General features: G+C 44.9%; 1 protein-coding gene across 2 annotated transcripts in view; it reads right to left on the bottom strand.

The window, feature by feature from the left end:
* Window positions 1–16,215, bottom strand: part of nhlrc2 (NHL repeat containing 2) — a 42,235-nt gene that overhangs the window by 4,641 nt on the left and 21,379 nt on the right. For both annotated transcript variants that reach the window (XM_035404349.1, XM_035404348.1), the window contains 5 exons: window positions 7,568–7,661; window positions 6,520–6,751; window positions 3,668–3,790; window positions 3,307–3,516; window positions 1,572–1,794 (listed from right to left, as the gene is read on the bottom strand). In XM_035404349.1, the coding sequence (XP_035260240.1) occupies window positions 1,572–1,794; window positions 3,307–3,516; window positions 3,668–3,790; window positions 6,520–6,751; window positions 7,568–7,661 (882 nt within the window). The remainder of the gene's footprint in view (window positions 1–1,571; window positions 1,795–3,306; window positions 3,517–3,667; window positions 3,791–6,519; window positions 6,752–7,567; window positions 7,662–16,215) is intronic.

Here is a 16,215-nt window from a genome sequence, read left to right as displayed (position 1 = left end):
AAATGGACTAAATGCTAGTGTACAGTTGGCTGGCTAGAAGCACAAAAAAGCAGCAAAGCTAGCAGTAAAAATATCAGATATGGATATGATAGTTTTGAGAAGCATTCAAAAATTATTTTTGTTCCAACAGTATTCCGCAGACAGCATACACAAAAGCTCAGTAAAACCATCAATGTTAATAACAAGTGTGTACATTTCTCTCAAGGGCATTGTTTCCAGACTGCCCACACAGGAAGACCATGCAGAAAAGAGCACAAAATACCAGCTCTCTAATGGGAACACTGCGGAAAGAACGGTTCGTGGACCACAGGTCAAGAATTACGATGACACAGAATTACAATGCATTGCACCGCAGGATATCTTTTATTGGATCTGCTGTAGTCTTGGCGCAGGGAAGCTCATTGGCCATTCCTTTATACAGCAGGGACCAGCACAATCGGCACGCCCTGCAGAAAAGCTTATATGGATCAGATAGTTTATATTCCTGTGGGACCCAATAGTCACACCCCGTGACTCTCCTGAGTCGAGCTGCGTGAGGTTCTGCTGCACTTTCAGAAACGGTGTCGCGGTGCCCCTGGTGCACTTGAAATGTGTGCACCCAGCACTCTGTCAGAGACAGTGGGAACGGGACACAGCCCAGCACCCCAGGGGGAATACCGCATGGAAGAGAAAAAATTTTATCTTGTTTTTTTTTCTGTATATGCAAGATGGCCAAACTGCCCCCTCCCCCCCTCAAAAAAAAAAATAAAGTCAACAAATATTATCAGGTGGGGCAGGATATAATCTTTCAGCAAGCATCTCATTTACGATCTGAGGAAGACAGGGTGCCCAAAAAGGCATTTGATTGGCTCAGGGATACGTCACCAGTAACCGATGTCGCCACTAATCCGCCCTGCTCCACTGTCTGGCACCATAATACTGATCACAGCAATTACTAAATTTACAGGCACAAATAAAGTTTAACATAAACGATAATGGTACAAAAAGGTAACATTAAGGCTAACAATGGCGCTAACACTAATGCTAACATTAACCAGGAATTGAGCAAATCATTATTGAAACGGATTTAGCTCTATGACTACAATAGTACAAGAGTCTGAGATTAACACCCTGTAGATGGCAACAACATTCACTTTAATGCCATGTAACTGCATTACAGCCTCTACAGGTCCCCACAATCCTACCATCGTTGGCTTTCGTATATACACTCCTAACACGCCAGCCGACCATAAACGTACTGCCGTGTAATGTTCTCACAGCCTTGCTGTGGTGTTATGACACGGCTCCTGCATTGATAAAATGTCATGGTGGCACTGTGAATAAGTCTCAGCTGAGCTCTCTGCCATAAACAATGCAAATGCATGTACTGAATGTGCAGGGCCTTGAACATGTCCAGAACAGCTTCCTTCTTAGGACATGGTGCTCGGTACGCCCCCCCCCCCCCCCCGCGCGAGGCCGCTGGTCGGCCACGTCCTTCGCCGCCAGCCGAGCGCCACTCGAGCAGACTTCTCTCAGCGAGCGAGCAAGGCGAGTTCAGTAAGAGCACTGAGCCGCTCTGGTTGCTGGGTTACCTTCTGAGGACATGGCCCAGAAACTGGGTGCTTCCTGGGTCAGCTTGGTGCCGTCCGGCAAGGACAGGACCAGGTCCACGCACACGGTCTGGCCTGGGGACACTGCCAGCGTTGGTGCCTCCACCCTGGCGGCAGATTTGGGCAGTTTGGGAATCTTCCTTGGGGCTGCGGCGGCGGACGATGCAGTCGGCGCGTCCGGTACATCTTGGGCCATGACTGGTAGCTGAGTAGAGATGAAGGAAGAGGGAGAGAGAGAGAGACAGAAAGATGGAGAAAGAGTGAGAAAGGGGGAGCAGATTGGGGAGAAAGACAGGAAAAAAGAACAAAAGATGAAAAGAGGAAGAAAGAAAACGGAGATATGTATGAGGCGCTGCTGTGGACAAAAGCGGTCAAAAAAACACGAGAGGAAACCATTTTGCACGAGAGAGATCTAGTTAGCCAGTGAGGGCAACTGAAACCCTGTGAGAGAGGTCCAATGGACAGCGCACGCAAATGAAAGTAGCTTGCGAGAGAGATCCAATGAGCAAAAACTAGCTAGCCAGCCAGCTAGCAGTACGATGCAGTCTTGGCTAACTCAGGATACTAAGTTTTTATCTAGCTAACTGATGCTAAGTAGAGCCCGACCGATATATCGGTTTGGCCGATATATCGGCCATTATTTGACTTTTTTGACGACATCGGGATCGGCAGTTATGCCGCCGATGTGTCCCGATATTTTAATAAGTATAATAAACAAAAAAACAATGATTATTTATCTGTACTTGTCTGTTTGAACGTTGTAATTGCTATTTACTAGAATTATCCAGTAGAGGGAGCTCTAATACAAGTGTGAACTGCAGCAGCTGACGCGCTACTTCTGTAATAAGACGTTTGTCACTCGTGCCTCATCAATATTCTCCACTGCAAGACTTGACTGCACAGATTCGATTGCCGCAATAAAGGTATGTATATTTAGTGAAAGTTTTTAATTAAATGCGTTTATACGACCACTGTGTTTATCAATCCTCATTATCAAGCGAGCGAGCTAGCTAACATATTTGGTTCACTTTAGCAAGCTAGCTGGCTAGCAAGCCTTTATGAAGTGGCAGTGAGCACATAAGCAGCGTAGGATCTACATTTCCAGAGGACATCGCTGTATTCTCAAATAAATAACCAGCCAAAATAAAATGGTGATTGAATGCATCACACATTTGTTTTTTTAAATCTGAGATAATGATATTAGCTACTATATGATGCTGTGTCAATAGCCAACACGTTATTGCAAGAGAGTGTGTCATCTAGTCACGCGTCATCGTAGCAAGCTAACCAGACAGTAAAAACACAGATAGAGCACTTCTAACGTGGATCATTTTAAGCCATGTTAACTAGCTTTGTCGTGATAACATGAGAAGGATTGCTGTTGGAGAAGTGAATCAACCAACAGTTAGCGCGGGTAACCTGCACGAAAGCGCACTGTAGTTTTTTTCACGTGTTTCGTCCAGTCAATTTAATTTCATCTAACGTTACACTTGATTCACTCTGTAGCTCCGCTAGATAATGTCTTACTCTTTGAGATCATGTAGTAGAAATAAAATAAGAAAATATAATTCATTTAACTTACTGAGAATATATAATAAGAAATAATGAGTCAATAGTGTCAATAGCTAATGCGTTATTGCGAGCGAGTGTGTCATTTAGTCACGCTTCCTGCGGTGAACCAAGCAGTTCTGTGGCTCTGCTTTCCCCTCAGCCTCACCAGTGACACCGTATGGGCCTCCAGGTCCAGGACTTTGATTCGGTGATTGTTTGTGTCCGCGACGTACAGCACGGCCCCAGATTCTCCCACGCATAGACCTCCTGGCTCATTGAAGGTGGCCCGGTCGAACCCGGGTTCGAGGGAGTCGCCGGCCGTTCCGGAGCCCGCCAGAACGCCACACTGCTTGGATTTCGGGTCCACCACCTTGATCTGGACATAATCAAACACATTACCATCAGCTAATTGTGCAAAAGGTGTTACAGTGAAAAATTTGTGGTTGGTGATAATGCAAGGGATGAAGTCACAGTGCAGGGGGCGTGGTTGTAAAACAGGGGGGTGTGGTCAAGTTTCTGTCACCCACCTTGTGGTTGTAGGAGTCGGCCACGTACAGAAGCCCGTTGTGAGGGTTCCAGGCGACACCCAGAGGGTGCTGGAGCTTGGCGTTTATCCCTGATCCGTCCACATCCCCAAAGGCAAACAGGTTCTGTCACGACAAACAAACCCTATAAGGAAATGAACTCACAGTGGTAACAGTAAGAGTCAGGCACATTATTCCATTACAAACACTCCTGCTAAAAATACGAGTTTTAATAATACGCAAAACTAACGTATGAATAAAACATCTTATTTGACTGTGTTTTAATGATTTCTCTGGCACTGCTGTTACCGTTGAGACCTAGAAGTCATAGAATATTATTGTTATGGTAACAGAACTTGATACTCCTTTATACAGGTGGCAGTGATGGCACAAAAACAGGGACAGGCTAAAGCAGGGAGTCGCTAAAGAGAAACTCGCTAAAGCAGGGACTCACTAAAGCAGAAACTCGCTAAAGCAGAAACTCACTAAAGCAGAGACTCACTAAAGCAGAGACTCGCTAAAGCAGAAACTCGCCAAAGCAGGAACTCGCTAAAGCAGAAACTCGCTAAAGCAGAAACTCGCTAAAGCAGAAACTCGCTAAAGCAGAAACTCGCTAAAGCAGAAACTCACTAAAGCAGGAACTCACTAAAGCAGGAACTCACTAAAGCAGGAACTCACTAAAGCAGAGACTCACTAAAGCAGAAATTCACTAAAGCAGAGACTCACCAAAGCAGGAACTCGCTAAAGCAGAGACTCACCAAAGCAGGAACTCGCTAAAGCAGGAACTCGCTAAAGCAGAGACTTACCAAAGCAGGAACTCGCTAAAGCAGAGACTCACCAAAGCAGGAACTCGCTAAAGCAGAGACTCACTAAAGCAGGGAGTCACTAAAGCTAGATTTGAAGTGCTATTCTTCTGCTCTGCCTAAAATAATCACTACCTGACAAAGAGGAATTAATTAATCGGATTACACACATGGAATTGAAACAGATGGTTTTCATTCATCACATTAAGCATATGTTTAATAGCAGTACATCAAAACTGGATAAAATCTCTATTTTTAAAATGTAATTTGCAGAAATGGGGGGAAAACTGAAACAAAACACATTTAGGAACAGTCACACTACCATCTGTGACTATAAATGGCTATCACACTAGACTGTTAAAAGCACTCTTGCAAGTTTGACATTATATTACCATACTATGAATTTTAACCCACTAAGATAGCAGACTACTTTGGTTATTTTGCCGATTCCAAACTGCATATGGAATTAAACATAGTGTCAAGCTTTCATGAATAAAACTTAAATCTTTTCTATAAATTTATTTTTAAGAGGAACAGAACATTTTTCCCCAGAGGAAACAGAAATAGAAACAGTTGGAAATTGATAGACCAGTTCCATTGATGAACTGAGCCATTCCAATTAGAAAACGTCCTACTTGGGCCCTATAAGGAGATACACTGCATTTTATTTCCACAAGTTTTAATTACCATACATTGATCAGTGTGAATAATTACCACCTGCATAATTAGTATACATCAAAGACAGTATATATATATATATATATATATATATACTGTCTTTGATGTTCAATATTACCATGTTTTTTTTTTTTAACAATCATAGGCTTTACATTTAAGTGTTTGGTTCGAAATGATTCAAATTCATTCAAGTGCAAAAACACACATGCACACACACATTTAATACTTTTATGTCCATATACAGGAAACAACATCAAAGGACACAAACATTGGAGACACACAATACAGAATAATGATTTGGATACTTGCATGCTCATTAGGGGTATAGGGCAACGCCTCCTTCAAATATGGCTGCTTCTGATAATTCTTTACAAAAAAAGCTTGCCAGCAGCTTTGCTTACGTTTTTGACATTCCAGTCAGTTGCTACCAAATATTAATACTAGTAATCTGCATTTATAGGCACGTTGTTCAAAAGTACAAGCAAAGCTGTGACAGACACAACAAAAAAACACAAACACACACACATACACACACACACCTTGAGTCCGACTCATTAGATGCTCTAGCTTTGTGAAGCTTCAGTTTAAACTGACAATAATTGAGCTTATATTTAAATGGCATCTACTGTATAAAGTAAACAGCAGGCTTATTTTAACATTCTCTGAGGCAAGATCCCAAAATAATCATAATTAAATGACATTCTCCCTCTCTGTGCACAAGTACAATGAGATTACCAACCAGTCTTTATAATGAAAACCATTGCCTGTAATGGACAATGCTACAAAGATGTACAGGTGAGACATGAAGCAGATTTAATACTTCACCATGTGAGAGCAATGTATTGAGCAGCCTGGTTGACACCCTGCTTAGCCTCTGTAATAAAATGATATAAGGGTTCAGTTATGTGTGGAGGAGGGGTTGGCTGTAAGACACTGAAAGACACGGTTGGGTCCTTCTTTCCTACAGCTCAGTGTGTCTTGTGGGAGCAGAGTAAAAATGGGCTAAGCGTTCCAGAGAATGAGAAAACAGGGGACCCTGAGATACAGGTTAGAGAAGGGGCCTTAAAGGGAGGGGGCATAACCTATGCAATGCACTGAGGAGGCTAACCATGGGGGGGGTAACCATGGTGGCTAACTATAGGAGGCTAACCATGGGGGGCTAACCATGTGTGGCTAACAACAGGAGGCTAACCATGTGTGGCTAACAATAGGAGGTTAACCACAGGAGGCTTAGGATAGGGGGCTAACCGCAGGAGGCGAGCATCATATGGGGGTCAAAAATAGGGGGCTATAAACAGGGGGCTAACCATAGGAAGCAAACCAGAAAAGGCGTAAACAGTTGAGGCTCTCCACAGGAGGCGACCCGGGACTCACCAGAGGATCCCGCTCGCCCCCCACCAGGTGCTTGACGGCACCATCCTTCAGGGACACGGTCCTGACGGTGCTGCTCTCACTGTCGGCTACGTACAGGCAGCTCCAGGGCTCCGTTGGGGCCAAGGACAGGCCCGAGGGCTGGGCCAGGCCCGCCTTGTGGGGGTACGCGTTGTTCCGGTTCTCCTCGTTACCGCTGCCCGCGAAGCGGATGCACGTGCCTTTCTTACACTCGCTGAAAGCGAAACAACACACAAACACGTGGTTTGGAACAGTAATATAAATGTAAGACAAATACTGACATACTGAGATACACGTGTGCACACACGGCAGGTCACATAACAGAATCAACAAAAAGGAAAAAGAGCCATATATATGCATGGATTCTGGTGGCAGCAGGCAAACAGCGAGCAATTTCAATATAAACGCAGTTCTATTTGTGCTCTCAGCTAAAACAAACTTACTGCAGTGCAAACAATATAAATGTGTAAAGAATATTAATAATTGAAGAAACCAGGGTTCCAATTTTCTTTATGAACAAATAGAGCTCCTCTAGGGCTGGGTGATATACCGCAACAACAATTATCGAATGCAGTAATGGTTGTCGCTACCATATGGTACATTACCTTTCTTTTCCTCTTTTTCTCTTTGATTATACCTTATGCGGTAGTAAACAACCACACTTCAGAGGTCGCGTGAACTGCTTCCAGATAAAAATGTCACCACTGTAATCTATTGGTGACCGTAAGACAGCCAATCAGCAGCAAAACCATGCAACTTCCTTGTGATTGATAAAAACACATTACAACATCACATGGAAGCTGTACGACCTTGTTGCTGATTGGCTGTCTTATCAACACCCAATAGATAACAGTTACCTTATTTTCTCTGGAAGAATCTCACTTAACATGCCTCTGAAGCATGGTTGTTTAATACTGAATACCAAAATATATTCATGTCTGCAAAAGTTTGTAAATCTGACTTTATTTCATAATGACACCTACCAAGCACAAATGAATGATGGGTAATTTTTGGAAGGGGATACGCTCACCTTCCCTTGGGCAGCTTCCCATCCTCCAAAAACATAGCCCAGATCTGATGTGTGCCAGCCATGGCTATCCAAAGCACGTTGTCTTCCTCGCCACCTGGAGCCAAGCATGAGCATGGTTAGCAGTGGCTACTGCTAAAACCGGTCAGGCAACCAGACCAGACCTTCCACGCACTGCACTGGTACCCCTGTTCATCCTCCAGTTCTAATTAATTTAACTGCCAAATTAACCTAATCATTTACTCATGGTGGCACCTTTTAAATCCTTCAGCCAAAAGATGGGTGCATGTTCCATTTTCAAACACAGAACTGCAACGTGTTTCCAAAGCACACTGGAAGATGTGTCCAGATTGAACTGACTGGGCCAGTAATGCAAACTACAGGCCCAGCTGAACACACGGGATGGACAGAAGCACGCAGACGCACGCGGCCCAAAATGGCAGCAGCTGGACGACCGCTCATCCCATTCCGTGCTGTGTAACTGTAAACTCAGGCCTTCTGGGCGGAGTGTAGCTTTACCTAGGGTCTCATTGAAGGGCTTAGTCTGGCCCATTTGAAAAGCTCTTACATATTTCATACCACAAGACCTCTGGAAACAAAAAGGGGCACAGGGAACGTGGCCAACTTGGCTAGACACCGCGATTCGTCCCTGCGCTCATTAACACACAATGGCTGTTTGGGCTTGTTTCTGTGGCTGCCACCAACAGGGGGGACAAAAAAACAAAAAAAAGAAAACATGTGGCTCCTCTTGGTGACGAGAGGGCTTCCTGAGCGATGACCAGTCTGTATCACCCTGCTCCAGCGGGGTCCCTCGCCAACAGCCAGCAGCTATTTAAAACCAACGCCTAAGCCATCTGTAAATTTTGCGCCATCGAGTCAACAAAATTATATTTTATATATATATTTAACAGGGGGGAGTAAGACTGCATTACTGAGCCTCAAAGGAATCAATGCTTTAGGGAAAAAGCAGAGACACCATATTAAAGGAACAGGCCTGGGGAATAATAAACAAGGCCACCGCAGAGCGTGGCATATGCCCCCGACTGTAGGGTCCTCGAGTTATTTTAAGCATTCAGAAAAGTTTTCAGTGTTGATATGTTTATTTTGGGTTCCAAACTGAATTTTTGCACTACAGATCGCCAATAAAACTTTAACACCACACTCAAACCACTCAGATCATGAGCCCTCTAATGCCAGCCCCCCTATTTTACATGGGCAACACCTTGGAGGAGTAATATCATCTTTATATGGTCTCTGTTGTTCTCGTCCATGAGGGAGGTGACGCCAAACTTCAAACTGACATTGGAAACGGGGATCGCAAGTTGATATGAGGTGAATCGTCTCCTCTCTTGGAGACGCATCAACAGTGTGTAATATCTTATTTTCACATCGGAATGACAAAATAAACATATGCTGTAAAAATAGTGCATTGTTTACTGATAAACCGCAAAGTATAGCATATGCCCCTGATTATGGTCAACCACATGAAGGCAGCCATATTGGATGAATGGTGGCGTCACCGATCGAAACCAGCCTTCGTGTAGTCAAGTCCAATTCACCACCAAAAAATCAGCCCGATCGACAAAGGTGTTTTCTGTTAAATGAGCGGAAACCCAATTGTTGACAGACGACGGACGGACGGACGGGGCCTCGACATAATGCCCCTCCTGCCTCCTACGGAGGCCGGGGGCATAAAAATAAATAAGTAAAAACACTGCGGAATACAGACGGTTCAATCCATGTTCCCCGGCGCCAAGGCGAAACCGTGCCAATGTCACGATTCGCCGAGAAGGGCAAAGTGGTTTCAGGAGTAAGTTCCCCGTTTTGGCGCCTCTCGTGCAGGAAGTGCACAGAAGGAAGCGCACACGTGCGGGTTGCGTTCTTGTGTTCAGGACGGAGTGTAGCACAGTGGGTAAGGAACTGGACTTGTAACCGAAAGGTCGCAGGTTCGATTCCCGGGTAAGGACACTGCCGTTGTACCCTTGAGCAAGGTACTTAACCGAAATTGCTTCAGTATATATCCAGCTGTATAAATGGATACAATGTAAAATGCTATGTAAAAAGTTGTGTAAGTCGCTCTGGATAAGAGCGTCTGCTAAATGCCTGTAATGTAATGTAATGTAATGTGTACAAAATGAGGCCCTGCTACAGCAGATGCAGGGGTCAAAGCGCTGGGAGAAGCAGACGATGTTGCGGATCAGACAGCAGCGGTTACAGTGCGTCTAATAATAGCTCTGTGACAATGTTCGCTGCATCTCTCATCACAGCTGGCTTTAACCTTGGATGGCCTGGTCGAGCAAGTAGCCTTAATCAAAGTCGAAGCCATGCTGCTTGTTAAATTTCTGCAGTGCCAAACAACAATTTATCACTCATAATAGGGGCATCAACCCTGCGAACATCCAAACCAAAGCTACTCAAGAAGATTAATTCTTTTATAGACGACTGGATGCTCATTTCAAGTTCCAACTAGTACTGTGTATGAGGACAAGCGTTAGGTCGGGAGAAAGGAGGCGGAGCCTAAACCTATCATCACTGGGCCCCACAGGGGATTTCAGGAAACCCACAGCCAGGGGAAAAAAACAAAAACAAAACAAGGGAACAAAAAACAGAGGGAAGAGGAGAACATGAAATGTGACCATGGGAAAGAGTAGAACAGAAAACAGAATGGGTGGAAGAGTAGACCAAAAAACAGCAAGAGAAGAACACAGCATAGCAATCGATCAGAAGAGAAGAATAAACTAAAATGGAGGAAGAGAAGAATGAAACAAAGAATAGGAAGAATCACAGAAAGGGAAAGAGTAGAATGTAAAGGAAAATTCAGGGCCAGAGAATTTGAATACATTTGTTTCCGTTTCAGGTTGGCTGATGGCCGAGCTGACTGGGCCAATTAGAGAAAAGTGCAGCTTCAGTAACCCCACATGCTCTCAGTCAACTGACTGATATCAACCAATGACAGGCCTCTGCTGTAAAACACCATGGATCTATCCAAATCAGTGAGCCATCCACAGCGCAAGGTCATCTCCATTTTTGGGTTCATGAAGCCTCACCCAGGAGTCTCACGCAGGAGCCTTTGGTCTAAGCTACAGATCATAGGGGCATGGTTTGAATCCTAGGTGTGGCAAAGTCATTGCACTGTCCTTCTATCCAGCTCTAAACCATTCCAACAGGGGCATAAATCTCCAGCTGCTCACTGAATGGAGTCTTCGTACAGTGACATTAACACTACTGTAGTTAACCCTTTAAGCTCATAGCGCACACGACCTAGTGGTCGGCACGCCGGCGTGCCTAGATTGTTCAACTCAGACATTCATTGCTCCTGCAACCAAAGTATGCGTTGAAAACAAAAACGCTTTGTTTTAGTTTCATTAGTTTCATTAGTAGGGTTTCGCAGCGCCACCATTGTCCCTCTGGTCATTCACTTAAGCACCCCCTCCCTGCAGTCTCACCTGCAACTACACCCCCCACCCAAGACATAAGGGACACTATTGTCTATCTGGGCATTGATAAAAATCTACTTTCACCACTCAAAAATCGTATTCTGTTACAGCAACAAGATAAAGCCCTAAGATCTAGGGGGCGACATAGCTCAGGAGGTAAGAGCGGTTGTCTGGCAGTCGGAGGGTTGCCGGTTCGATCCCCCGCCCTGGGTGCATTGAAGTGTCCCTGAGCAAGACACCTAACCCCTAATTGCTCCCAACGAGCTGATTGGTACCTTGCATGGCAAGTGTGTGAGTGTGTGTGTGAATGGGTGAATGAGAGGCATCAATTGTAAAGTGCTTTGGATAAAAGCGCTATATAAATGCAGTCCATTTACCAAGATAAGCCAATACAGCAGTGAAAATGCAGCTCACTGAATAATGAAATAAACAAGACAAAGTTTTAAAAAATTATACCATGTCATTCTACAGTCAATATCTGGGACTAAATATTGAATAAATATACAACCATACCACTGGTTTTACGCGTAGAGATGTCCCTTTCGAGACGAATGGTCATATATTGTCTTGGACAATCTTTTTTCTGAAATATACACTCATTTGTGACGCCTGGGTACCTTCCAAAATAGCTGTGTATAATACCACACATTGTTTTCAGTGTTATCGTCCTTTGTAGTACAATCTGGCTTGATCGGCAGTTAATCGATCCAATGGGTGACAGAATAAGCTTTCTAACGATCTATAATATGTCTAATTTTACTTTTGGAATAGCGTTTTATAGCTCAGTGTAAAGTTTTGTTTCATTATCACTGCATTACGTATTCAGTCTGTGGTAGCAGTAAAAGACACTGCACCTGGTGAAGTTTAATCAATGACTTTCATAATTACTTGGAAAATACCCTAATTCTTGAGAAATTATGAGCATGGCTAAGGCATGTTTGCAGATAGACCTAGCTGATATACTGTTTTCTGGGCTAAGTTAGAACTGGGGAGTGACAGAATTCATTCTGTCTCCATCTCTATCTACTGAACCAAGATAAGGTTTCATCGTCCAAATGTAAGTGTTACTGCTGAAAATAATTCGGTTATATACATTATTTTTTAAATTGAGTGTCTTTAAATAGGTTAGTGGTATTTTAGAATGAGGATATTTCACACAGTAACATAAGCGTTTAATGGTTTGCTAATTGTGTTCGTGTTTAATGCACCGGATGTGACCTCAACTGAAACATTACCAAAATGTGGTGGGCGGTTGAATATTGTTTTCATGTCGTCCCATCCCCATACAAAAAAACATTACATACTTTAGAGTACAGACATACATACGAGAGTTAATTATTACACATTAGGTACTGTACCGCATTGTGTGACAATGTTTTTGCATTATTTTTTAATCTGACATCAATACTTCATCTTAAACCTTCATAAGTGGCTCATTTATATGCTTTATAATGGACAAAAAGCATTTTATTCATTTTTGGAGAGATTTTGGATATGTTCCCTAGATATATTTGTGGCAAACACGTCTGCCACAGGCCACCGAAGTGGCTTTCCTTGGGGCCCTCCAGCACAGAGACACAGGGAGACGATGTTAAAACAGTCCACATTTATTCCACGAGGGTTTGGCAAGATGGTATAGCCAAATGAGCAGATGTTAACGCTGTCATGACAGAAGCTCCTGGTGTGGGTGGGGATGGCAGATTTAACCTGTGCGCAGTGATTACCTCACTACGCACAGGTGCAGCCACTCCTGTTCCTGGGTCCAATTAGCCTGGCCAATTATCTAATTCTTCACCAATTATCCAACTGGCCAGGTCTAATTAGCTTGACCCAGGACAGGTGTGGCTGCTTAAACCAGCCATCCCCACACCACATACCCCCAACGCCAAACTGAGGCCAGGGAGAATCACTGGCCGAAGCCTACCCCCCCCCCCCACCCCTGCACTCCCAACAAAGCAAAAGACAAATAAAAATAAAAACTCTAAACACGCTAAAAAAAAAGTCAGGGTGGGTGGCCCCGGAACAGTCCAGTACATGCTGTGCCCCTCCTTCTGACGACAAGGCAGCCCTTCTTCCTCCTCCCTCCCGGAGCACGGGAAGTCCTGGGCTGCTCTGCTGGCTGGTGGGGGCGTCACCGGCTTGGGCTGTTCCAGGGGCTGTGGTGGGGTGGCTGGGCTGGTGGGCTGGTGGACTGGCCGTGTGGTGCTGGGGACCAGGAACCCTCGTGGCTGTGGTGGCCGCCAGTCGGCTCTGCTGGCGGGCGGCTGCAGGCTTATCCCCTCATGGGCTCCGGGCAAACCAACCAGGCCAAAACAAAGAACTAAAAACACCAAACGGAAGAGAAAGGAAGCAAAACGGCGCGGCCACCGCTCGTGCGCCGCCCGTAGCTGACCCGCCTTCCTGGCCAAGTCCAGCTCACGGCGCGACCACCTCTCGTGCACCGCCCGTCGCTGACCTGCCTCCTCGGCCAGGTGCAGCTCCTCAGCGTCCCAGCTGAGGATTGCCTCCTTCCCCTCCCTGGTCATCTTCAGCTCCCCATTTTTGGCCCGGAGGATCCGCCCGAAGCCCTGTCGGGAACACCTCAGCCGCCCCTCCTCCAGTGTGCTTCCTGGCTGGCCCTCCTGTGCCTCTTTGCTGTGCCGGAGGAGCCCCACGTTGGGCGCCACTGTGGCAAACACGTCTGCCACAGGCCACCGAAGTGGCTTTCCTTGGGGCCCTCCAGCACAGAGACACAGGGAGACGATGTTAAAACAGTCCACATTTATTCCACGAGGGTTTGGCAAGATGGTATAGCCAAATGAGCAGATGTTAACGCTGTCATGACAGAAGCTCCTGGTGTGGGTGGGGATGGCAGATTTAACCTGTGCGCAGTGATTACCTCACTACGCACAGGTGCAGCCACTCCTGTTCCTGGGTCCAATTAGCCTGGCCAATTATCTAATTCTTCACCAATTATCCAACTGGCCAGGTCTAATTAGCTTGACCCAGGACAGGTGTGGCTGCTTAAACCAGCCATCCCCACACCACAATATTATTCCACTGTACTGACAGAAGGTTTGATATTCAGACTTGAAAATGATGCAACAGTGAGTTTCTTGAGTCAAAACAGTTGATTTGTAGTGAAATACATGAATATGTTGTGATTTACAGCACAATTTAGACATTTTGGATAGATTTGGAGACACTGCTTATTTTTTGCTTCATAGATCTTTAGTAGTTCTACATATCCACCTTTAGATTTTATGAACTTGTGATCAAGGAGTTTTTGATCCAGGACATGTATAGTTTAACCTGCTGTATATATGGGATCTCAGTATTTCATTGCAAACTAAAAAAAAGAGCAAATTAATTTTTTATTATTCGCCTAGACAATTGTATTTGCGGCACCTTATTTCTTCCGAAATTATGAATATAAAGGAATCTGCGTTAGTATTGTAAATTGTACAAATGTCTTGCTTAATTTAAGCCATTTCTCAAGTCTCTGTGATCCTCACATCTGGAGTTAAAGCTGTAAATAGGGTACCCCCTAAACGAGCAAGGATTGGCCAGATTTGGCATGTGCGCTAAGGGGTTAAAGAGCAGGTTTTTTGGAATGTTTTTTCAACATTCCAAGTGAGTGTTCTAGACCTCCATTGCTTTCAGTTATCAGTAGTGATTGTTACATCAGCATTAGAATGTTCAGTTAAGAATATTCTAAACACATAAGTGATCCTACACCTTTAAGAGCACTGGGTTCCATTTTACAGATGCAGTTCGGTTTGCTAGGGCCTCGTAATTAATCTGTGCTGTACCAGGGCCGAATGCATTCAAAAATGGTTAAAAATACCGTTTACGTTCACCGGTCCCATTCCCTGGGCCCAATGCCCAGTCAAGCCCGGCTCTAGGGTTTATTTTAGGACGGACTTATCAGCCGCTGACAGAAAAGCTGAAAGGTTCTGTCCCACTTTGCTCCAGATTACCTGCCCTACCACATTCAATGTTTTTTCAAACCAGGACATTTTCCAAAGGTCTCAGGGGTCACGACCGTTTCCAGAAATGGTCATGCTGTACTCCCGAATTCAGCCACGAAACAACAAACAGACAAACTGTGGATGGAAGCCAAACGATAAGACCATTTCCATTGCAGATGCATTACGTTCACACGCAAAGTCATGCCATTGTTTTTCCATCGTACGTCGTAAAGCTGCAGCTTCTTATTTTAAAAAAAGGTTCCTGGCCAGCTTCAGCCCAAATTGAACTCCACAGTTATGGGTTTTGGAATCAGTGTGGCATTGCAAGTCAACATGTTTGCAGACAATTTAGGACCCCCCTCCTGTTGTATTTGTTTGAATCAGAGGTCTCGATCCTCAGCTTGGAGAGCCATGGGGTCTTGCTGGATTTCACTGTCACTCAAAACTTAAATTGTTCATTAAAAGCAGTTGATTACTCACCCGGTTTCTCGGATCTAAAACGATTACAGGTTTTAAAAGGACGATGAAAGCCAGCAGACCCTGTGGCCCTCCAGGATCAGGGTCAAGTACCGGAAGATACAACAAGCCCAGTGGGAGGTCTTTTACGTGGAGAACATTGTGCAGCAACTCATCTGAAGCGGTTAGCGATGACTGATGTGATTTCAGACCTGTTAGCAAACAGGGCACCTCACAGGCCGTCCCCCTGTGGGAGAAATTACCCTCAGAGAACCAAAATAAACAGAATAAAAAGAGATCGCACATGGGTCCCCTGTGAGCACAGTCGGAATGTAGAATTTATTTTTTACCTGATGGACTGACGTTGCACCTTCAGGCACATTAGATTTGTGAAATTTTGTTAAAAGGTAGAGGTGAGAGGAGAGAAGGGGTGGAATGAGAATTTTTGTCACTGAGATGTGTAATGTTATTTGTCAACATGTTTAGTCTGTGTTGTTGTTTTGTCAATTCGGAGCATTTGCTACGAGAATTTCCCTTGCGGATAATGAAGCCGAACTTGGCTCGACTCAAGGATCCGGGCCCAATTGAAGCAACACCGCATGAACCAGTTTCGCACACAAGCCAATTTCACAACACAAAGACGAGAACAGAGATGCGTGAAATGAAGAGCGAAATGAGTGCGGATGGAAACACTGCCGACTTCTGGACCGCAGAAAACTTAACTTAAACTTGGTGCGCGGATTTCGTCCCGACGGTCGCGGGACGCGTGGGCGGATCGTGGGCAGGCAGAGGGGAGATCAGAGGTACG

Source organism: Anguilla anguilla, chromosome 2, assembly GCF_013347855.1.
Source record: "Anguilla anguilla isolate fAngAng1 chromosome 2, fAngAng1.pri, whole genome shotgun sequence".
Taxonomy (NCBI): Eukaryota; Metazoa; Chordata; class Actinopteri; order Anguilliformes; family Anguillidae; genus Anguilla; species Anguilla anguilla.
The sequence above is the reverse complement of the archived record's forward strand: the minus strand, read 5'-3'. Positions and strand labels throughout refer to the sequence as shown.